Genomic DNA, 24,363 nt, shown 5'->3' with positions numbered 1-24,363 from the left:
GTTGCTGAGCAGCAGCCCCATTATCACAGGCCTCAGCTCCACTGGGAGAGAGCTCTAGTGTGATGTGGCAATGTCCCAAACCTTAAATAGGTCCAGATCCAGATTTTAAAAAAGCAATTCTTGGAAGAAAGAAGAAGTAACTCCATCTGGTTTTCGCAAGACTGGTGAGAAAGTGAGTTTTGGTTTGTGGGCCATTGGCAGCATTACGGGGGAAAGTGGGAACAATGCAGATGGGGATGATCTCTACCAGAACCAAGCTGGAACCACGTAACCGGGGAAGTAGAGAGGATTTTAAATTGAATAGCAGGGCAAGAATTCAAATTTGAGAAGATTTGGTAAATCAAAGAGTAAAATTGAGGTCAAATCGAAAGATGTTAATGCGGGAAATGATGGACAGACTGTGACAGGAAGGGTTGAGAGTATGAATCCAAGCGTCAACCAACAATTAAGATAGAATTTACAAACAGACTAAAAGGATAAAGCTAAAAGCTCTATATCTGAACGCAGTAGCATTAGAATAAAGAACTGAGAATGTAAATGGAAATTAATAAGTACAATCTAATAGCTCTCACAGGGACATGGCTATAGGATAGATTGAATTGGCACCTGAATATTGAAGGGTAAAGGAAACTCAGAACAATTGGAAGGGTGGCTTGGTAGTTCATGATGATATAAAGGTAAGAGAGGGATAACCTAAATAAAAACAGACGGAATAAAAACCATAAATCAGAGACAAGAACAGAAATTGCTGGAAGAGCTCAGCGGGTCTGGCAGCATCAGTGGAGAGAAATCAGAGTTAACGTTTTAGGTCGAGTGACCCAATCTGAGGAAGAGTCACTTGGCCTGAAATGTTAACTTTGATTTCTCTCCACACATGCTGCCAGACCTGCTGAGCTTTTCCAGCAATTTCTATTCTATTCTATTCACCTAATTTCAGGGAATGAAGATGCTGAAGTGACTTGGTTAGAAATGAGAATGATAAAGACAAGAAACCATTTGTGTGAGTGGTGTACAGATTCCAAACAGTAACCACACAGTAATGTGGGGTATAAAGGAAGAAATAAATAGAGCTTGTCAGAAAGATGTGCCGATAATCATGAACATTTTAATTTACATGTTGATTTTTTTTTAATACATTCATGGGATGAGAGTGTTGCTGGCTAGGCAACATTTATTGCCAATCCCTAATTGCCCAGAGGACATTAACATTGCTCTGGGTCTGGAGTCACATGTAGGCCAGACCAGGTAAGGATGGCAGATTTCCTTCCCTAAATAACATTAAGAACCAGATGGGTTTTTCTTGACAGTCAATTCATGATCATCATCAGACACTGAATTCCAGATTTATTTTTAGTTATTGAATTTAATTTAATCTGCTGTGAGGGCGTTCAAACCCAGGTCCCCAAATCTGGGTCTTTGGATGAAACGGTCCAGTGATAATACCACTACATCATCACCTCCCTCCTAAACCAGAAAAGTTAGATGGGCAAAGGTAGTCTCTGAGGAATTCATAGATTGTTTTCAGGATAGATCCTTAGAATACCATGTGCTGGAGCTGATCAGAGAATAGACATTACTAGAAGGTGTTTCACATGTGTGCCTTCATTGCTGAGACCTTTGAGTTTAAGAGTTGGGAAGTTATGTTGAGGTTATACAGGACATTGGCGAGGCCTCTTTTGGAGGAAGGATATTATTAAATTGGAATGGGTTCAGAAAAGATTTACCGGGATGTTTTTGGGAATGGGGAGTTTGAATTATAAAAGTAGGATAAATAAGCTGGGACTTTTTTCACTAAAAGTGTAGGAGATTGAGGATGACCTTATGGAGTTTTATAAAAATATGAAAGGGCATAGATAAGATGAATAGTAAATGGTCTTTTCCCTAGGGTGGGGGAGTTCAAAACAAGGGAGCATGTTTTTGAGGTGAGAGGAGAAAGTTTTAAAAAGGACACTTTTTACATTGTGTGGATTGAACTGCCAGAGGAAGTGATGGATATTGGTACAGTTACAACTTGTAAAAGACATTAGGATAAGTACGTAACTAGGAAAAGTTTGGACCGACATGGGCCAAATGCAAGCAAGTGGTACGAGTTTAGTTCGAGAACATGGTCAGCGTGGACTAGTTGGAGGGAAGGGTCTGTTTCCATACTGGATGACTCTATGACCCGATATTGTGAAATGAGGTAGGTGTAACTTCATTAAAGGTGGCATTAGGTAGCAGCAACCATAATATGATTGAATTTTACATTTAGTTTGAGGGAGAGAAGATGAGTCTGAGATTAAAAATAAGATTAGTTAAGAACATCTATAAGGGCTTGAAAGCAGAGCGGGCTATAATGAATTGTCAAATTAGGTTAAAGGATAAGTCAATAGGGATGCAATAGCAGACATTTAAGGGGATCTTTCAGAATACACGGAATAGATACTTTCCAATGATTCGGAAAGATTCCAAGGGATGGATGTTGTAATTAAAATGTGAAAGATAATATCAATCACAAGAAAAAGTTTGTATCATAACATATTTGAATAGGTTGACAAAAATATCTGCATTGTACAAAGACAGGTGACAGGTCGGAAGATTAGACAGAATACCAGAATGAGTGAAAAAACAATGAAAGTGTTGGTCCTATAGAAAGTGAGCCTGGAGAATTATTATTAGAAATTAAGGGAATGTCAGATGAATTTATCAGGTATTTTGCGTTCCCAGTTACAAATTCCTAGGCATTGAACAGAAACTGAACTGGACTAGCCATAAAGATACTGTGGCTACAAAAGCATGTTCAAATTAGGAATACTGCACCAAATAACTCACCCATCTGACTTCCCAAAGCCTGTCCATTACACACAAGGCACAAATCAGGAGTATGATAGAATACTCTTCACTGCCCTGGATGTGCACAGCACAACTATAGCTAAAAGGTTTGACACCATCCAGGACAAGGCAGTCTGCTTGATTGGCATCACATCCACAAACTTTCAGATGACACTCAGTCGCAGCAGTATATACCATCTACAAGGTGCAGAAATTCCCCAAAGTTCCTCAGACTGCACCTTGCAAACCCACAACCACAGCTATCTGGAAGGACAAGGGGCATTGACAAATTCCCCTTCAAACCACTCACTGCCCTGACTAAGAAATACATCACCATTGCATCACTGTTGCTGTCTCAAAATTCCAATGAATGAATTTTTAGAAAGTCTTCACTGAAGAGAATACAATAAACTTCCCACAGGCAGTGATAACTCAGGATATGGAGGGAGGAACTCTGAAAAACCTTCATCTCTAGATAGTGACACAGAGTCAATTATTGGAAGTGTGGGTTTACAAGTTCCTATGTCTTGACAGATTCATCCTAGAGCCTTAACAGGAATGGTTAGTGAGATAATTTTCCAAAACTTCTCCAATTCAGACTCAGTCCCATCAGATTGGAAGATATTGAATGTAACATGTAACTCTTAATTATAAAGAGAGGGAGACAAAGTAGGAAACTGCAAGGGAATCAGCCAGAATCAACTTGGTTTTGTAAAAGGAAAGTCATGTGTGACTGATTTGACTGGAGTTATTTGAGAAGCTGACATGCTGCGAATGAAGAGGAACTGGTGTATATATGTACTGTATTTTGATTCTGGAAGGCATTTGCTAAGATGCTATATCAAAGATGGAGTAGCACATTGGCATGGATAAAAGATTGTTTAGCTCGCAGGATACAGAAAGTAGATGTAAACAAGTCTTTTTCAAGTTACCAAGGTGTAACAAGTAGTGTGCCACAAGGATTGGTGATGGAACTTCAAGGTTTGTTGCATGTTTGTAATTTATGCAACTTATTTATTTCTATGACTTGAACATAGGAACAGAAGGTATGGTTGCTAAATTTGTTGACAACAAAACGATAAGTAGAAAAGTAAGTTGAGAAGAAGACACAAGGAAGTAACAAAAGGATGTTGATAAGTGAATGAGCAAAGATGTGGTAAATGGAATATAATGTGGGAAAATATGAAGTTGGCCATTTTGGCAGGAAGAATGAAAAAGGAATGTATTATCTAAATGGTGAAAGATTGCAGAACCCCATGAGGCAGAGGGGTCTGGGTGACATTGTACTTGAACTGCAAAAAGGACAGTGTGCAGGTATTGCAAATAATTAGGAATGCCAATAGAATGTTATTATTTATCACGAGGGGGATTGAATACTAAACTTAGGGAGTCTATGCTTCAATTGTACGGGGCACTGATAGGACAGCATCTGAAATATTATCCATAATGTTGGTCACCTTAGTTGAGGAAAATATAACTGTGCTGGATGCAGCTCAGAAAGGATTTACTAGTCTAAAACCTGGAAGGGGTAGGTTGTCTTGTGAGAAATAGGTGGTCAGGCTTGGCTTGTATCTGCCTAGTTTTCGAGGAGGAAGAGGCAACTTGATTGAAACTTTTAAAATTCTGAAGGGTCTTGACAGGGTAAATGTGGAAAGGATGGTTCCTCTTATCGGAGTATCTAGAATTAGGGGTCACTGTTAGGAAACTGGTGGCTGCCATGTAAAACAGAGATTAGGCATATTATTTATCTGAGACAAAAATAGAGATTTTCTGAAAAAGCTCAGCAGGTTTGGCAGCAGCTGTAGAGGGAAATCAGAGTTAACGTTTCGGATTGAATGACCCTTCCTCTGAACTCAGCATTCTGAAGAAGGATCATTCGACCTGAAACATTAACTCTGATTTCTCTTCACAGATGCTGTCAGAGCTGCTGAGCTTTTCCAGCAATCTCTGTTTTTGTTTTTGATTTACAGCATCCACAATTCTTTCGCTTTTTATTAACTCTGTGAGGTTTGAGAGTCCTTGTACTTTCTCCCTGCAAAAGTATAGTAGTAGGGTCCTTAAGTATTTTTAAGTCAGAGGAATGTAGATTTTTGTGAAGTAAGGGAGTGTTGAAAGGTTAATAGAGTACGGCAGGAATATGCATTTGAGGTTACAATCAGATTAGGCGTGATCTTGTAGAATGGTTGAGCAGGCTCAGGGGTTAAATAGCTTACTTCCTATTCCTGATTTGTAGATTTAGACTGTAAGAAATAGGAACAGGAGTAGGTTTTTCAGCTCCTCAACCCAGCACCACCATTCAATAGGATCATGTTTGCTCCAGTCCTCCTTCCTGCATTTTCCCCATAACCCTTGATTCCCCGACAAGAATCTATCTATCTCAGCCTAAAATGTACACAAAGACTCTGCCCCCACAGCTCTCAGTGGCAAGGGGTTCTAAAGACTCACAACCCTTTGAACGAAGAAACTCCCCCACATCTCAGTCTTAAATTAGCACCAGTTTATTCTGAGACTATGCTGTAAGGTCCTATCCCTCCCATTAGGGGAAACATCCTATCAGCATTTATCCTGTTAAGCCCCTAAGAATCCTATATCTTTTAATGAGATCACCTCTCATTCTTTTAAACTCCAGTGAGGAGAGTCTCAACCCATTCACACTTTGCTTATAAGAAATTCCTTCCATATCAGGGATCATCCAAGTGAACATTCTCTGAGCTGCCTGTATTTATATAACATCTTTTTTTAAAAATAAGGGCACCAAAACTGCTTTTAATACTCCAGATGTGATCTCACCAGCAACTCATACAGTTGCAGTCAGACGACTGTACTCTTATACTCCAAGTCCCTTGAATTAAGGGCCTACATTCCATGTATAATACCCCAAGTCCCTTTTGTGTGGCAGCTTTCTGAAGTGTTTCCCCTATTTAAATAATATTCTGTTCTTTTGCCCTCCCTTCCAAAGCGAACAACTTCACACTTTCCCACATTATACTCCATTTGCCCACTTTTGAACCAATCAGTACCTCTATAAATGGTTTGTATCTGACTGCAGTTGATTACCTGTGCATACATGTGTTAGTACTAGATTAACCATACATGTACATGGACCGGAGATTGGTTAGCTCAGTTAGCAGGATGCTGAGAATCAAAGCAGAGGAACTTCAATGGTGTGGGTTCAATTCCTGCACCCGCTGAGGTTACCTTAAAGGCCCTGCCTTCTCAATCTCACCCCTTGCCTGAGACGTGGTGACCCTCAGGTTAAATCACCATCAGTCAACACTCTAATGAGAGTCTTATGGTCTGGTAGGACTATGGCAATTTGACCTTCCTGTGTTTGTGTTGGACTACCTGTGATTGTCTTTACTGAATTACCTATGTCAATATCTGTTCTAAGGATTACCCTCCATCTGTCTGTCCATACTAGATTACTACTCAATATGTCTATACTGGATTACCTACCCAGTGTTTGTGTCTGAACCAGATCACCCAAGTGTACGTCTGTATTGAATTATCCACTCCCCATGTGCCAGTATTGGATTACAGGTGCACATGCATGTGTGTCTCTCCCAGATTACCAGTGTGTCGCGTGTGTTTTGTACTGGATTACCCATTTGTCTTTACTGAATTGCTTGTGCACTGTACTGGATAATTGATCTTGTGGCTGTTTTGCATTATCTGCTGTGTGTCAGCATTATCGGTATTGGATTACCCATCTTGTGTCTGCATTTATAGGTTTACCCACCTTATAAAAGTGAATCATCAACCTGCCTGAATGAGACGTCTGAATACTTTGACTCGAAAATATCGATGTGCTGCACCAAGTGTTCACCAGGTAATTTTGTGCCCTTACCCATTGCCTGTCTCTAAAACCCAACATCTTTATCTTCTTCTCATTCACACAATTTATTTAGTTTCTCTTCTTCACTCATGTTCCACTCCCATTGAATTTTCCTAAGGTTTAGGAAACCTTTGGAAACCCTTTGTGGGCGGCACGGTGGCACAGTGGTTAGCACTGCTGCCTCACAGCGCCAGAGACCCAGGTTCAGTTCCCGCCTCAGGCGACTGTGTGGAGTTTGCATGTCCTCCCCGTGTCTGCGTGGGTTTCCTCCGGGTGCTCCGGTTTCCTCCCACAGTCCAAAGATGTGCAGGTCAGGCGAATTGGCCATCCTAAATTGCCCGTATAGTAGGTAAGGGGTAGATGTAGGGGTATGGGTGGGTTGCGCTTCGGCGGGGCAGTGTGGACTTGTTGGGCCGAAGGGCATGTTTCCACACTGTAAGTAATCTAATCTTAACTGGTTAGATCATGGGGACAGATTGCATAAACTGACCTAATGTACTCCCTTGAGGTTACAGGATTGAGGAATGAATGATTTTAAATAGTTGAATGACATTTCATTCATTGGGATACAGATGTACAGATACATTCGGACTTAAAGTGAAAATCCTGAAGAAATGTTTATATCCAAAGCTTTTCGTAAAATTATAATTCTCTCCTCCAAAAGACTGTGAATACTGAGGAGCTTTCAAGATTGGAGCTTTCAAGATTGAGGTGAATAGAATTTAGTTGAGTAGGGTATTGAAGGAAATGAGGCAAAGGTGGATAAATGGAGCTATGCTCCAGATCAGTTGTGATCAAGTGGGAAGACTGCGCAGACTGGAACATATAACATTGGATTTAGGAGCAGGAGGAGGCAATTCAGCCCTTCGAGCCTGTTCTGCTATTGAACATGGCCTTGGCTGATCTTATCCTGGTCTCGTCTCTACTTTCCTGCCTGCTCCCCCATAGCCCTTTATCCCGCTTTTCAACAGAGACATGTCTTTTCTTTTCTTGAATCTGTTGATTGATACTCCCTCTCTTCTCATTTTCTCTCTGCTGCCATCTAAGTTTATTTCTCTCTATGTGTATGTCTCCAATTTCGGACTAAATGGTTTTGGGGAGTCAGGAGGTGAGTTCCTAGCTGGGTTCCTAGCTTCTGACCTGTTTTTGTAGCAACAGTGTTTACATAGCTATTCCAGTTTGTTTCTGGTCAATGGTGAACTGCAGAATGTTGATATGAGGGATTCAGTGATAGTAACACTGAACATAAAGGGGTGATGGTTAGATTACTCATGATGGTCATGAATTATCACAATCACAGATTTTTGTTATGTTTGTTAATATGACATGGACATCGGTGGCTCCCTTTAAAATAACATTTTCAACCTCTCAGGATTGTTTACTTTGGCCCCTAGGGGATTGTTACTGATCCCATAACATTTAGATTCCTGTAATACTTGGAAAGAGTTGGCAAGCCAGTACAAACACACACTCTCTCTCTCTCTCTCTCTCTCTCTGCCTATCTCTCTGATGTTGTTATTGGAGTCAAGAAACAGGATGAGCATTTCTGTGTGGGCAGTATGTGGAGTGCTGTGCTCTCAGAGTATTCCCCAATCAGAGCTAACTTGGTGCTAACACCTAAAGAGAGTGCGTGTGGAATGTGGAGGGCTACATTCGGGGAAAAAAAGACCCGAGAAACATCTGTCTTTGGTGTTGAAAGGATGTGTTTGGTGAAATGCTGGTTATTCTACTCCTAATACTGGATGTTTGGGGTGTAATAATGTGACATTATATAAGGAGTGAGTTTCATTTGAGATGCAGCATTTGTTGATGTTGAGCCTTTAATTAAAAGCTGGAAACCAAAGACTGGGGTTTATGTAATGGGAAGTGGTGGAGATAGGAAGTATGATAACAACACAATGTTCAGAAATCAAATCAGTGACGCTTTCTTGTCCCGGCTTAGGTCAAATGATTCTCAAACGAGAAAACAGCCTGTTTCGTCTGATTATCAAGGAAATCAGGTTATTTTGCTGACTTTACTTTTAAAGTCAGTACTTGGCAGTGTGTTTGAGAATGAGAACAGTAACTGGGCAGTGAGAAGTTAATGCTTGTGAATTAAATCCCTGAATCAATGTCACTGCGGAATTAAACACAGAACCAGGACACAGTGTTCCGTCAGATTAGCTCCATTACATGCAGGGAAGCTGGAGGTCAGATAATGTTCTCCAACCACATTCCTTTACAATTCTCTATAGGCCCCTTCAGGAAGGAGGTTTTAGATAAACAAACAAAGACTTTAGTGACATGTTTCAGACCCATTTCTGTCTCACCCTCCGCATTCATTGAACGGTTCTGAAAGAGAAAAGGTTTATGATCAAATATCGGTAAGACCAGGATTATCCAGGGTTCATAATCAATTTTATTTAACGAACTATAATCCCAGCCCCTAACCTCCTACCCCTTGTTCCACACGCCCCAGCATCCTGAGGAAAATACTATCAGTAGGAAGCAGGAACCATACATGGCATGGTTCCATTGATCACAGGCTGCTCCAGGAGAGGAGGGAGGAGCTGAATCCAGGGAGAGTCAGCACCTTCTGGAGAGGATGGCAAGATTATATTCCATGCAATACAAGCAGGACTAGGGCACAAAAAGTTCAGGTAGTTGAAACTGTGTAACCAGGGCTCAATCCAGAATCACATTTGAGAGTCTTTTATGATATCTGGTTGAAATGAATTTAAAAACTTTACATAATTCTGTTTGGTTAATGTTCCAGAGTTAAAGGAATATTAAAAAAAACACAAAAGGGGAACCTGACATAACAGGAGCATGTGGCTTGGGCCTTAGGGCAGAGTGAAGCCCGGGGACTGTGGGGATGGGAGCCCGGGGACAGTGGGGACGGGAGCCCAGTAGGAAAGTGGGGACGGGAGCCCGGTAGGACAGTGGGAATGGGAGCCCGGGGACAGTGGGGACGGGATCCCGGTAGGACAGGGGAATGGGAGCCCGGGGACTGTGGGGACGGGAGCCCGGGGGCATTGGGGACGGGAGCCCGGGGGCAGTGGGGACGGGAGCCCGGGGACTGTGGGGACGGGAGCCCGGGGTCGGTGGGGACGGGAGCCCGGGGTCGGTGGGGACGGGAGCCCGGGGGCGGTGGGGACGGGAGCCCGGGGGCGGTGGGGACGGGAGCCCGGGGGCGGTGGGGACGGGAGCCCGGGGGCGGTGGGGACGGGAGCCCGGGGTCGGTGGGGACGGGAGCCCGGGGTCGGTGGGGACGGGAGCCCGGGGACTGTGGGGACGGGAGCCCGGGGACTGTGGGGACGGGAGCCCGGGAGGACAGGGGAATGGGAGCCTGGGAACTGTGGGATCGGTGGGGACGGGAGCCCGGGGACAGTGGGGACGGGAGCCTGGTAGGACAGGGGAATGAGAGCCTGGGAATTGTGGGGATGGGAGCCTGGGAATTGTGGGGACGGGAGCCTGGGAATTGTGGGGACGGGAGCCCGGGGACTGTGGGGATGGGAGCCCAGTAGGACAGGGGAATGGGAGCCCGGGGACAGTGGGGACTGTGGGGACGGGAGCCCGGGGTCGGTGGGGACGGGAGCCCGGGGTCGGTGGGGACGGGAGCCCGGGGTCGGTGGGGACGGGAGCCTGGGGTCGGTGGGGATTGGAGACCCCGGGGCCGGTGGGGATTGGAGACCAGGGGTGAGGCAGTGGGGATTGGAGCCGGTGGGGGGCAGTGGGGTTGGGAGTGCAGGGACAGTGGAGATTGGAGCCCGGGGGCCTTTGGGGATTGGAGACCCCGGGGCCAGTGGGGATTGGAGACCCCGGGGCCAGTGGGGATTGGAGACCCCGGGGCCAGTGGGGATTGGAGACCCGGGGGCTCAGTGGGGATTAGAGACCAGGGATGAGGCAGTGGGGATTGGAGCCGGGGTGGGGGGGCAGTGGGGTTGGGAGCCTGGGGGCAGTGGGGATTGGAGCCTGGGGGCAGTGGGGATTGGAGCCTGGGACAAAGTTGGGTTTGAGCCTCAGGGCAGGCTGGAGATTGGGCCTGGTGTTCAGAGTAGGATGGGAATGAGTTTGGGCCCAGGGTTAGAGTTGGGGGTTTAGTGAACAGAAGAGTGAAGTATCATGGGTAGGTTGGAAGTGAGGGCCAAGTGTAGCGTGATGGAAGGGGAGTTTAAGGTGGGATGATTTGGCAGCTGACTGCATTGTGATTGCTGGAATTGAAGGGGATCCGAGATCTGAATGCCGATGGTAGGGCACAGGTCTAGGGTAGAATGAGTCACTCAGACATGTGTTGAAAATAGTTTCATCTGGAACCGAAGCAATAACCGCTCATCGGCTCTCAGTAGCAGTTACTTGCGCTGATTTCACTGTGTGAGGTAATTGTCGATCTCCTCATAGCACGTTTTCCATTCCTACCCCTCTCCCCACCCCCACACATCCTGGGTAATTGCACCCACAGCTCACCACACCATATTGTAGGCAAATCACTTAGTTGTTTCAAATGTAGTGAAACATTGTGTTTCGAGTTTGTATTTAATTATGGGGCAACACAAGGACCAGGTATGAAAGATAGAGACTGCAGTTTATTTTTCTATAAAAGGAAAATATTGACATTATAATTGCCGTAATAATAATTATGGTTAGCAGGGCTCACAATATAAACTGTAAAACGAACAGGAACTGCATTCACACAGGCACAATTAAACATTGTAATATGAAAGATTTTTTTTCTCAATGATGCCCGGTTCCTGCTGCAATCTTCACAATAGTATCAGTTCGACTTGAGATCACATTGAGATTGTGTAATATTCGCACGTTATTATTGATGTAAGAATCAATGGAAAGATCAACCTTGCACAGTCAGGATTGGTTGTGGTTTTAACACTGTTATTCATGCTGAACACGTTCGGCTCTGAAAAAAATTAAAACTTCCTCAAAAGAAATTAAAGATTCTATATTTGAAATTACTTCTATATAAATATTTTAATATATATATATCTTAACTATATGCCATTGTATAGGAATAATGTTTAACACATCACCATGAACTTTAGGGAGAAACACAAAAATTATAACTTCCTCAAAAGAAATTAAAAACTTACAAATGCCGGGATTCATTCCATTAGAAGTAATTTCAAATATAGAATCTTTAATTTCTTTTGAGGAAGTTATAATTTTTGTGTTTCTCCCTAAAGTTCATGGTGATGTGCTAAACATTATTCCTATACAATGGCATATAGTTGAGATATATATATATTAAAATATTTATATATATATAATTTCCTGCATTTTCCTTATCTACAAAAAACTCGAGTACAAGGCTACAGAAGCTATGTTGCAGTTATACAAAACCCTGGTTAGATCCCAGTTGGAGTCATGTGAGCAGATCTGGACACACTCCTGGGGAAGGATATATGACTTTAGAAGGAGTACTGCATATGTTTACAAAAATGATACCTGGCCTTTAGGGATTAAGTTATATGAGGAGATTATACAAATTAGGCCTGCTCTCTGGAATTTAGAAGGTTAAAGGTTGATCTCATCGATGTCTTCAAGATATTAGTAGCAAGACACAGGGTTGACAAAGTTAAATCATTTCCTCTGGTTGGAGATTCTAGACTCTGAGGCATAGTTTGAGAATTATGGCCAGGCTGTTCAGGGGAGGTATTAGGAAGCACTTGTACACAGAAAGGGTGGTAGAAGTTTGGAATTCTCTTTCACAAATGGCAGTGACGCATAGCTGATCAGTTGTTAATATTAAATTGGAGATGGGGTGGGGGAGTCCAGAACGAGAGGGCATAGGTTTAGGGTGAGAGAGGAAAGATATAAAAGGGACCTAAGGAGCAACGTTTTCACACAGAGGGTGGTACGTGTATGGAATGAGCTGCTGGAGGAAGTGGTGGAGGCTAGTACAATTGTAATATTTAAAATGCATTTGGATGAGTATATGAATAGGAAGGGTTTGGAGGGATATGGGCCGGGTGCTGGCAGGTGGAACTAGATTGGGTTGAGATATCTGGTTAGCATGGACGGGTTGGACCGAAGGGTCTGTTTCCATGCTGTATGTCTCTATTACTCTATGTATTTTTGTTAAGCAAAAATATTAAGGGCTATGGGCAGAAAGCAGGTACAGAGTAACCTCGATTATCCGAACAAAATGAGTGGGCACTATTTTGTTCGGATAAGTGATTATTTGATTAATTAATTCAATGCCTCTCCTCTGGGGCTCAGAGTTTTCTGAAGTTTCCTTTTTGCTTGCTCTGTCTGCCTAACTCCCTCTCTCAGTCTCACAGTTTGTTTCTGAGCAGACTCTCATTTGTGTGTAAAGGACCTACAGCATTGCTGAAGGTATTTTTTTATTTCAAAAATATACTTTATTCATAAAATTATTTTGATATCAATACAACTGGTGATGCCATACATACGTATACATTCCATTTCTTTACATACCAAGATTGGAATTAATCATTCGTATATACAAGTCTGTACATTGACTATCCAGCTATTTTGCTGAGACATCAACAGAGCCCAATTACTGAGTGGGCCCTCGGTTCTTCTTAGGCAGGCAGACCTTACACGGTAGTCTTTTCCCACCGCGCCTTGGTGGCAGCTGCCCCAAGCTTCAGCGCGTCCCTCAACACATAGTCCAGAACCTTGGAATGTGCCAGTCTGCAACACTCAGTCGGGGTCAGCTCCTTCAGCTGGAAGATCAACAGGTTTCGGACCGCCCAGAGAGCGTCTTTGACTGAGTTGATGATCCTCCAGGCGCAGTTGATGTTCATCTCGGTGTGCGTCCTGGGGAACAGACCGTAGAACATGGAGTCCTGCGTCACGGAGCTGCTTGGGACGAATCTCGACAAACACCACTGCATTCATCTCCAGACTTCCTTTGCATAGGCACATTCCAGAAGGAGGTGTGTGACAGTCTCGTCTGTCCCCCCCCCAGTTGCTTCGAGGGCAGTGTGCGGTGTGGCTGAGAGTCCAGGTGTGCATAAAGGATCTCACAGGCAGACCCCTTCTCACCACCAGCCAAGCCATGTCTTGGTGTTTGTTGGAAAGTTCTGGCGATGAGGCATTCAGCCAAATGACTTTGACAGTCTGCTCAGGGAACCGCTCGATAGGATTCGCCCTCTCCTTTTCCCGAAGGGTCTCAAGGACAGTACATGCTGACCACTTCCTGATGGACTTGTGGTCAATGGTATTTTTCTTCATAAATTTCTCCATGAAGGACAGGTGATACGGCACAGAGCTCCAGGGAGTGTGAGGAGAGCGCAAGGGCAGGAGATCAGACATTTGGAAATGGTACCTGGGGTCCCATCAATGTCCAGGACTGTTCTCGGCAGCATTTCAGTAAGCTGAGTTCATTTTTAATCATTGTAATCAAAAGACACAATCAGTGTTGAAATACCTCTTAGATGTAATGTTTCTATCAGGACCTTGAGCTCTCCTTCGGTTAATCACCAATTCAGATAATTGATATTTGGATAATCGAGGTTCCTCTGTATATGGAGATTGGCCACAGGTCAGCCATGATCTCATTGAATGGTGGAACAGGCTCCAAAGAGCGTGAACAGCCTACTGTTCCTATGTGTGTGAGATTTCTTTAATGATTAGCTCCTTTGCCCTGTTCCTGATGCCACAAATCCCTTGAGAATGCCCGGAATTATAATTACTACAGTGTAGATAAAGAGGAAGCCTGCATTTAAAAGCCTGATTAAATATTCCTGGCCGGTTTTCTGAGGGCAATTGTACAAATGTACCTTGGCCATTGACCACGTTATAGGCCATTCTATGCTAATGTCATCATCATGTAATGCCTGGCTGCAGTCTGTGGATCAAGCTATGAAATTTTGGTAGCTGAAGGTCGTCGAGAATGTGAGACGGTTCTGTGAGAATATCTAAACGTGCAAGCATGATATTCAACTTGTTATTTATGATTTGAATGAATTGTAATTGAGTTACAAACAATGGTGTTTCTGCGAATAATTATCAGATTGACACAGCGCCACGTCAGACGTTAGGCTGCAATTCTATTTTCTGCTTCGTTTTCAAGACCTTTAGCTTGTTTTGCAATTTGGGCAGTGCGGAATCTGCATCAGCGGCTCAGATCCGGATTGCACGGAAATGCAGAGTGTATCTGGCCTGGCCTTCAGGTTATATCTGGAGCACCGGCTCGCTCCGAACCATTGGCCCGAGATTGTAATCTGTGAAACGCTAAACCCATCGCCACCCCAGCCCGACAGCCCGAGTTCTGCACTTGGGCATGTACCCGCTATCGTGAACTACAGTTGAAACCGCAGTGACGCTTTTCACAGAAACTGCCCGCAGGGTTTTTTTTCCCCCCTTCATGTTCACTTCCTGTAAGAGAGCTGCAGTTTGTGGTGAAACACTGAACTCCGATGAGTAAGGAGGGCCTGGTGACTGTGCACGCTGCTAACACAGACCAGGAGCATGAGAAAACTTGCAGATCCAGGCTCTGATCTGATGAACTTGCTTCGCAAATCTCGCCGATTCTGTTACTCCTGTATGCCCTGATTTTTGTTATTGTCCTTGCACTGCAAGGTGTTTAAAACTAACATTTGGATTTTTGCAGTGTAAACTGTCCAGGGTTGGGGGGAGGGGAACATCAAGGTTAAAGCTTCCTGTGGACTTTTGTAGGAAGCTCTGTTGTCCAAACAGTGCCCGAGAGCTCGGTGACCCACGGGCACATCTGAATTAGCTTCATTTAACATCAAACATTAAGAGCTTTAGCTGTCTGTGACCTCCCTTTGTTGGTCCACAGGCCCCAGCCTTTGTCTCCTGTCTGCTTTTCCTCATCCAGCTTCCTATCTCCCCTCCCCCAGGACCTGAACCCGCGAGGCCTGGCCAATTGGAGTCGACCGAAACAGTTTAGGTTAACAGAGAATAAACGTTTCCGAGCAGAGAGAGCCCATGGTCAGGAAACGATGATTGAGCAACTGGAGCCAGAGAGGGTTCAGGATGAGATGTAGACTGAATTAAATCGTAAACTTTGCAGCTGTGTTTATTTTCACAGATTTGGATCTGGCCAAATCCTGTTTGACAAAAAAAGTCATTAACCCTTTCAGGAGCCCAATGGGGATGTGGTCCCTGGGGCAACGGCTGGGCAGCATCCCCTGGCCATCCTTTTTTGGCTGAGATCTTTGAAGTGGAAGGTCAGAGTGGGGTGAAAGTTCACAGTGGTGCATTCCTCTCTGCCTGAATGAGATTAGATTAGATTCCCTACAGTGTGGAAACAGGCCCTTCAGCCCAACTAGTCCACACCAACCCTGCAACAAGTAACCCACCCAGACCCATTTCCCTCTGACCTAACACTAACACTAGGTGGCAATTTACCTGATCTGCATATCTTTGGACTGTGGGAGGAAACCAGAGAGAATGTGAAAACTCCACACAAACAGTTGCCTGAGGCAGGAATTGAACCCATGTCCCTGGCACTGCGAGGCTGCAGTGCTAACCACTGCCACCCAGAATAGTTAGACACTTCAGTTATACACGTGGCTGATGAGTTTTATTTGGTTTCAGGTATGAAGAGAGAAGCGCCGTGCACAGAGAAGACAAACACTAAGTGTCAGCCCTGTGGGCTGAACCAATACACTGCGTTCTGGAACATGCTGAAGAAATGCCTGTCCTGTCAAGTCCTCTGTAAAGAAGGTAGTTAGAGGAAAATGCTCCCTCACTTCAGTGGCCTGGGCTATTCCGCAGAGAAATACTGGGGATTGAGCCACTGGGATTTGGGCTTGGATCAGATCAGACTTTATACAAATGCCCACACTTGGGTTACTGATCCTGCAACCCCATCCCTGTGGGATCACTCACAGCACAGAGGGAGAGCATTTGGAGTTGGTGCTCTATAGAGTTGGGCAACAGAGGGGACAATCAGTTTCACTGGGGTCAGAGCATTTCTGAGCAGTTGAAAGATGGATATAACTGAACATCGCTCACCAAGAAGCTTCGCTAACAAATGGGATGTAATTTTGTATGTAATTTCCCTTGCTTATTCACAGAAACCCCAGTGTTTCTGTCACCCAGGGATCCCATAACCCACAAATTCTACAACACAAACAATTGTCCTCTGTATCCCCATCCTCGTTAATCATTAACCCACTGAGCTCTGAACCCCATCAAACCTTATGCCCTTTGAACTCACACCCTTATCAACCTTCCACACTGGGCATTGAACTGATGCTGCAAGATGTATTCTCTCACCATGGGGAAAGGGAGACTGTGGTTCCAGGCTGTGCTGTCCACGCCTGGTGTAACCCATCGAGCTCAGTTATCTCATGTTGTTGGATAACTCTGATACAGCTCAGTCTGCACACTCACTGACCTCAGCTCCACCTTTCCATTCTCTCCCATTGTTATAGACCAGGACATGGTTCAAGACTGCACTCCAACCACCAAGAGAATCTGCCAGTGCAAACGGGGCCTGCACTGCATTGATTCTGCAAAGGATACGTGTAACCAGTGCCGGAAAAACACCGAATGCAAGGAGGGTCAGGGTGTCATTAAACAAGGTGAGATGATGTCAGAGCTGCTACTCTGTTTATGCTGTTTGCAGGGCTTTTCTGGGCTTGTTCAGGAATTGCCACCATTTCCTGTGATGGGATATTGTCACAATAAATAACTTTGTGTTTACACATCACAGGAACGAAAGATATGGATGTAGAATGTGCGCCATGTCCCCCTGGAACGTTCTCCAATAAGGTCTCTTCCACAGAGCCCTGCCAGCCACACATTGAGTAAGTGTTTCCTTATTTACTTAAATAGGGGAGGTGATGGCCTAGTGGTACACTAGCCAGCCTGTTAAACCAGGTACGAGAGACACAGATAATGTTCTGGGGATCTGGGTTCAAATCTCATCACAGCAGATGGTAGAATTTGAATTCAATGCAAATCTGGAATGAAGGGTCTAATGATGGCCATGAATCTATTGCCAATTGTTCCCATCTGGTTTAAGGAAGGAAACTGCCATCCTTACCTGGTCTGGCCTACATGTGACAGCAATGTGATTGGCTCTTAACTACCCTCTGGTTAGGCAATAAATGCTGGTCTAGTCAGCGACACCCTCATCCTGTGAATGAACTTCTAAAAATTGATAATATGACAAACACAGGCTCCTTCCTGGGAATGGAATTCTCTTTTCCCAGGGACCGACTGACAGCATCAGACACTCCTGAGACAGGTACAGCGTGGGTTAGATACAGAGAAAAGCTAACTCTATATTTTTTTCAACCAAAAATAAGGCACCCTTAACTTTTTAAACTGAAAGGAAAGTTCCCTCAACACTGTCCCCATCAAGCACCCCCGAGACATGAGCAGTACATGGTCAAATACAGTGTAAGGCTCTCTCTACGCTTTTATCATAACAGGAAGTCTAAAATAATCATGAACCAAATTAAAGTAACGGTGTCTGGGCTATGAGGCACCCCTGCTCCTACAGTGCCCATCGGTCTCAAAAGGCCCTGACCGTGGCAGTGAGCACCATGTGCTTCTGCCCCTGGACACCCGAGCACAGATGCAACTGCGAAAGAGGGATAGACAGTCAGCAACAGTGAGCCCCTCCAGACCCCATTGCCTGGACCCTGTTGATGGCCACCTTGGCCAGACCCCTGAGAAGACCCTTAGACTAGACCACCTCTGCCCGCACTGGGTGCCCGTACATCAGCGGCACAGAGCTGAGGTGCAACTGAAATTAAGGGAGCACTCCCATCAAAACACTAAACCAGAAACATTCCACATAGACATGAATTACCATCTCTTCCAGGCTTCAAAAACCACACATGGCCTAGCATGTGGTGAACTTAGTCAATTTAAGATTGCAGCACTATCAACCCAGGATCCCCAGTAGAAAAGGGAAGGATTCCCTTGTGGAGGGCTTTCATCTGGGGATCACTTGCCACTGGAGGGCAAAACGTCACGCCAAGGTGTATTCAGGCAGCGGGTGAAGGAGGGGAAGCGGAGAGTGGGCAGAAGCAGCCTGGACAGGAAACACTAATTGAAAGGACACAGGGAGGATTCCCCTAAGATAGCTCAGAACATGGGGCAGTGTGTTCAGAGGGAGAGTCTGATACGTGTGGCCCATGCTGAATTCTGGACAGACAGGGGTCAGTTTGTCAAGGAGCGGTCAAGGGGAGACAGACAGCCCTCTGGAAATAATCGATCACATCTTGGGACTGGGTGGATGTTAGTACAAATGCTCCGGCCTGGGACGGTGTAGGACTGGTCTGGGTGGATCATATGATCCAACACCACACCAAGGTGAGGATTTTATAGTGTCCATGCTGAGGATGGAGACTGGGTGCCAATTCTTTAACAAATGGAGATTGCCCCCTTCTTGAGCAATTGAGTAATGATGGCCCTGTGTTACGAAAGGGGCATCTCTCTGGTCACTATACATTTGCCCAAAGCTGCAGGTCTTACAGCATGACCTTCTTCTCTTTGTACATCCCCAGCAGGGCTAGGTCCACAGTGGACAGACTCCAGGTCAAGCACCTCCTTCTCCAACTCCTCGATCCTGGATTTCTGCCTCTTTGTTGGTCCCCATGCGCACTGCTGGCAGGAGGCACAAGACCTGAGTCTTGCCCACATCCCACTATAACCTCAAGGAGGGGAAGCCTCAAGATCTCCGGCTGGGAAAAGGGAGCCAGCAAGATAGCACCTTCCTCCCTCTCCTCTCCTTCCCCAATTTGGAGGCCAGGTGACTGATGTAAACACCTCTCTGCCACCCCAGGGCTCTGTTTCCTGATACAGTGTACGTTTCTTGCAGGAGGCTCACGGTGTGCCCCCACTCCCTGAAGGATGTGAGGGTACACACCCTACACTCTGTCTCTTTGCTGCCATTGACTTTGGGGCTGGCTATGGATGTCTTCTTGTCACCAGTTTAACACCTATTGGACAGTGGAGGGACTGTTCTTTTACCCCTCCACTTACCAAGAGCATTGCAGAGGACCCCTTGGCATTGCCACCTCACGGTCCTGACCACTCCCAGGGCCACCAGTAGCTGCCCAGCAGATGGGACCAGGAGCGGTTAGGGAGCCTCAACAATCCAACATCAATCAGACTCTGTCTCAGTGTTGTTTGTTTAAACAAAAGTCCTGGAGATTTCTTTTGGGATAAGGGGAAATTTGTCCACAAGCACCACATCTCCACTACCTCATCTAACTCAGTGCTCGTGATCGATGTTCCATCATCCTCCAATCTGACGTCTCCGACCCCCAACCTTTCCCCTCCATTGAGTGTTGGGAGTGGTCTCAGGTCAACAGTCAGACACAACCCTGCCTTGAGCCCACCCCCAGGGTCAGCAGCAGGAGGATCCTCCGCTGTGACCCCTGCAATTTCACCTAAATCATCAGAACCACTAGATGGCAGCACCCCTCCATCTCAGGAAGAAATCCATATTTAGGGCAGAGGTGCCTGGCACAAAGGCCTGGGCGAGGGTTATGGGCACCACCCCCGACCTCTCCTCCCTAAGCTAGTGGAGGTGGGGACAAGGAGCTCTGATGGAATGAAGGGCGGGATGTTTGACAAAATGACCCTGCAGGGACACCCCGCCAACAGTGAGCCCCTTCTCCTGGGTGATGTTTACTGCCCACTCGGTCTTCAGGAAGAACACTACCTTCCCATACATTGTAGACACAGCGAATATAATGGGGATATTAAAACCACCCCACCCAGCCAAGGCCATTACGGAAGTATCAATACTTATCTCAGAGTGGGTATAACCTTTCACCCTGAGTTGCTTGGTCATGAGGTCAGAGAGCAATGAGGCCCCTGAGGCGCAGGGGCTGCCCCCCATCCTGCCCACTGCATTAGTGCCGCCAGGCCCCACTATTGATGTTGATGGTCCGGCCACCGATATTCCCCCAAGGGACACCCCCCTCCTTTTTGCAAACAACACAAAGTCCTTCCCAGCACCACCCGTTGGTCTAGTCCTTCAGGCAGAACCGCTCACTGGTCTAGTCCTCCAGGCAGCACCACTCTCACTTCCCAAGCGTTGGCCATTTACTACCGCCCAATCCACAGGCCCCAAAACACTGCCTTAATATGGAGGGCTCCTGTCAATAGCAGCAACAGGTGAGACTCCAAATTCCAGGTTCCAACAGCAGCAGAGCAAAGCTAGCTCTAATTATTTAATCTGAAAGTAATGCTCTTTTTACACTGTCCCCCTCAAACACATCCAAGGCACAGGGATATCACAGGGTTAGGTAAAGAGTAAAGCTTGGTATATACTATTACAGTTAAATATTCCCAGGACAGGTACAGCATAGGTTAGGTACAGAGTAAAGCTATTGCAGGATAGGTTAGAGTATAGCTCACTGTCATATTTTTCAGTGCCTCATGGCTGCTGAGTGTGAGACTGATGACTCAGTGCCAAATTGATACCCATTTTCTGTGCTGGTTTGGGGACTTATAGAATTGACTGACAACCCATCTCACATGTGGCTCTTTAACCCAAGCACTGAGCACCATGACTGCACCAACTGAACATTTAACCATCATACGGTCTACTTTGTGTCTTTGTTGGGGGTGAATGGGTACAGAGTCTCTGAGTAGCTGGTTTGTTAATAGCTATCCTGAGCTAAGGAAGCTTGTTAAAACGTTCTCCCCCTGCAATCAGCTGTGCTGTCTGTCGCCATGTTACTGTTTGTGCGTTTAGCGATTGTAATATCACAATTCCATTGCAGACATTGGTTAGCATTTCTGCAGCTCTGGCACCTGCTGGTGTCAATCACTGGCTAAAACAGCCTTTGAGGGAGTTACCATGGTTAATGCAGTTGCTTCTTTGCAGCTGTGCAATGCTGAGGAGAAAGATTTTACAAAACGGGACCAGCACCAGGAATGCAATTTGCAGCGATGACCTATTACCCCTGCCCCCTACGTTGAGAGGGACACCTTCAAGACCTCAACCCAGCTCTCCTGCTCCAAAACAGGTATAAGATCCCACATCCTTTTAACTAATTTAAATCATTGACAGCTATCCCTCACGAGATTGTGGAAAGGTCCTGGCAGAGTGGATCTGTATCAGGAACACACCCAATCAAGTTCCTGGGACTGCTTCAGTTTACATTGTGTGTTAATGCAGTCTGTGTGCCAGCACTTATCTCTCCCATGTTTATGTTCCTTTCCAGACCACGCATCTGACTAGGATAGAACCAATAAGTGTCACCAGTTGGGCACTGGTTACCACAGCATTCAACAGGACACCACCCACTAGACAGCTCCTAGCTTCCCACTGGGTAGTGGGTAAGTTTGAGAACTCCTTTTATTGTTGGTGGTGCTAAACAATTCTATCTTCCACCCTTGTATCTTGCGGCTTGTTCATCTTTTCACCCTCCACGATGGAGATATGGACCCTGTTGTAGTCAAGTTGTCTCCTGTTAACCATCTGGGTCAGCCCCACCACTAAAGCCTCCCAGCTGTTCAGTTTGATCTTGATTTAAAATAGTAAAATTTTTGTTTTTGTTTTTTTAGCAATCGTTGTTTCTTCTACCGTTGTGATCTTGGTCATAATAATGATGCTGGTCTGTGTCCTTCGCAGAAGAACAGGTACTGTGGGATTGGATTCTAGCTACTAACTCACTCCCAAGTTTCTGTGAACTCAGTCCCGGATATTTCTTAGTCTGTAAATAACCTAACCAAAGCCCTTGATTAAATTAGCGCCTGTTTGCCCTGTTGCAGACTTAGGGCCCACTCCACTGATCATTTGGAGCACTTATGCATAAAATTTCATTTTAGTTTCATTGGATGTGGTTCAATGAACCCCCAGTTTGAAGGGATTGCCTCATGAGCAAAGGTTGAACAGGTTAGGACGCTATTCAGTGGGATTTAGAAAAATGAGGGGTGATCTTATTGAAACATTTAGAATTCTTAAGGGACTTGACAGAGTAAATGCTGAGAGGAAGTTTCCCCTCACAAGAGAGTCTAAGACTAAAGGACATAGTTTCAACATGAAGGGGCGCCAATTTAAGACTGAGATGAGAAATTTCTTCTCTCTGAGGATTGAGAGTCATTCGACCTCCTTGCCACAGAGTTAGGGGAAGAGTCCTTGTGTGTATTTAAGGCTGAGATAGATTTTTGACCAGTAAGGGAATCAGGGTTTATGGGGAAACAGGGGTAAATGAATGTATGGGAAATGGCATATCAACCAGGATTCTTTTGAATGAAAGAGCAGACTTGAGGGGCCGAATGGCCTATTTCTGTTTCTACTACTTATGGTCTTAACTTAGTGTTGCTTTTATATTTGCATCCAGCAACAAATATTATAGGAAATCCAGTCAGCATGACTAACTTAATTCCAGGAATTTGGTAGAATATTGTTTTATTTTCAAGAATCTGAGTAATTTCAGTTCTGTGGAATGGCCCTTGTAGAATGAATCAGTGTCAGGAACGTATGGGTCAGAGTTGCACACAGGCCAGAAATGATCCCGAAATGAGCTCGATGAAAGCAATGGTTTCATGATCACGATTAAACTCTTTAATTCCAGATTTTATTTTTGGATTGAGTTCAAATTCCATTATCTGCTATAGTGGGATTCAATCCCAAGACTACATAACATTACCAGGGTTCCTGGATTAATTGTCTAGCAACAATGCCACTAGGCCATCGCCTCCATTGCTTACTAAATACAAGGGCACCCCCAAATACTAAAAATGTTGCTGTAAACGTGCATATCCGTACCCCGTTATGTTGAAGCACTTGCCCTCTGGTGGCCATCTATGGGTTTTGCAGGTTAATACCTTTTCTGCATTTCTGAGTCTGGTGCTAACAATGTGTAATGATCAGCTCTCTGCTGGCTCCTAGGACCCCACTGTGGGATTATTTACCTGGTCAGGAGCTTCAACTGGTTAATGAGATTAGAGAATGACCTCTCTCCATTATCCCAAGCATCCCCTTGCACATGTTCTGAGCTGATCCCATCCCCGAGAATCCACCAGATGCTGGTAACTTGATCAATCCCACAGCATTGATTTAATTCTTTATTCTTTCCGTTTTTCTTGAAGGGAGGAAGCCTGATCTCTGGAATCAGAATCCAAATATGGTAAGGACTAAAGTTCCACTTTGTTTTAGCAAAGTGTGGCCCATGGATTCCTAGAATCTGTCACACAGTCCTTGTGTCACTGGAGACCACACTCCGTCTTAATGACATTAGTACAGGATCAGGGTTCAGAAGGTCAGAGCATTGTTGACCCTGCAAGCTGTACACACTGCAGGCCAAACACTGGGGAATAGCTGGACTGCAAGCCAAGCCCTACAAATGAGGTAGAAGGTGGAAATTGCGTGAGCATGTACCATAGAATCCCCACTGTGCAGATACAGGCCATTTGACGCATTGAGTCTGCATTGACCCTCCGAAGAGCATTTCACCCAGACCAACCCCCAACCTATCCTTCTAACCCTACATTTCCTATGGCCAATCCATCTAACCTACACATCTTTGGACTGTGGGAGGAAACCAGATTACCCAGAGGAAACCCACACAGACACTGGGAGAATGTGCAAACTCCATATGGTTGTCTAAGGGTGGAATCAAACCTGGGTCCCTAGTCTGTGAAGCAACAGTACTAACCACTGGGGTACCTTGCCACTCACAGAACAAATGAAAACTAAATAAAACAGTAACAATGGGCAACAAATGACCTATTCTCCCACATGACTGTGTGACAGTCAGTTTATAGACAAACTGTTGACTCTTTCTCTTTTTTTTTGATCCTTG

The 24,363-nt window shown here is 45.2% G+C and overlaps 1 protein-coding gene across 2 annotated transcripts in view; it reads left to right on the top strand.

The window, feature by feature from the left end:
* LOC140487029 (uncharacterized) overlaps positions 1 to 24,363 on the top strand; it is a 34,641-nt gene that overhangs the window by 6,344 nt on the left and 3,934 nt on the right. Inside the window, exons 2-9 of one of the 2 annotated variants that reach the window (XM_072586417.1) lie at positions 6,541 to 6,640; positions 16,172 to 16,300; positions 17,014 to 17,163; positions 17,295 to 17,388; positions 21,438 to 21,579; positions 21,778 to 21,892; positions 22,121 to 22,195; positions 23,651 to 23,688. In XM_072586417.1, the coding sequence (XP_072442518.1) occupies positions 6,541 to 6,640; positions 16,172 to 16,300; positions 17,014 to 17,163; positions 17,295 to 17,388; positions 21,438 to 21,579; positions 21,778 to 21,892; positions 22,121 to 22,195; positions 23,651 to 23,688 (843 nt within the window). Of the gene's footprint in view, positions 1 to 6,540; positions 6,641 to 14,743; positions 15,153 to 16,171; positions 16,301 to 17,013; positions 17,164 to 17,294; positions 17,389 to 21,437; positions 21,580 to 21,777; positions 21,893 to 22,120; positions 22,196 to 23,650; positions 23,689 to 24,363 lie in introns of those variants that run through there. The other variant, XM_072586418.1, reaches the window with a different exon arrangement.

This window comes from Chiloscyllium punctatum, chromosome 16, assembly GCF_047496795.1.
Source record: "Chiloscyllium punctatum isolate Juve2018m chromosome 16, sChiPun1.3, whole genome shotgun sequence".
NCBI classification, from domain to species: Eukaryota; Metazoa; Chordata; class Chondrichthyes; order Orectolobiformes; family Hemiscylliidae; genus Chiloscyllium; species Chiloscyllium punctatum.
Note: the sequence above shows the minus strand (reverse complement) of the source record. Positions and strands in the feature narration are given on the sequence as shown.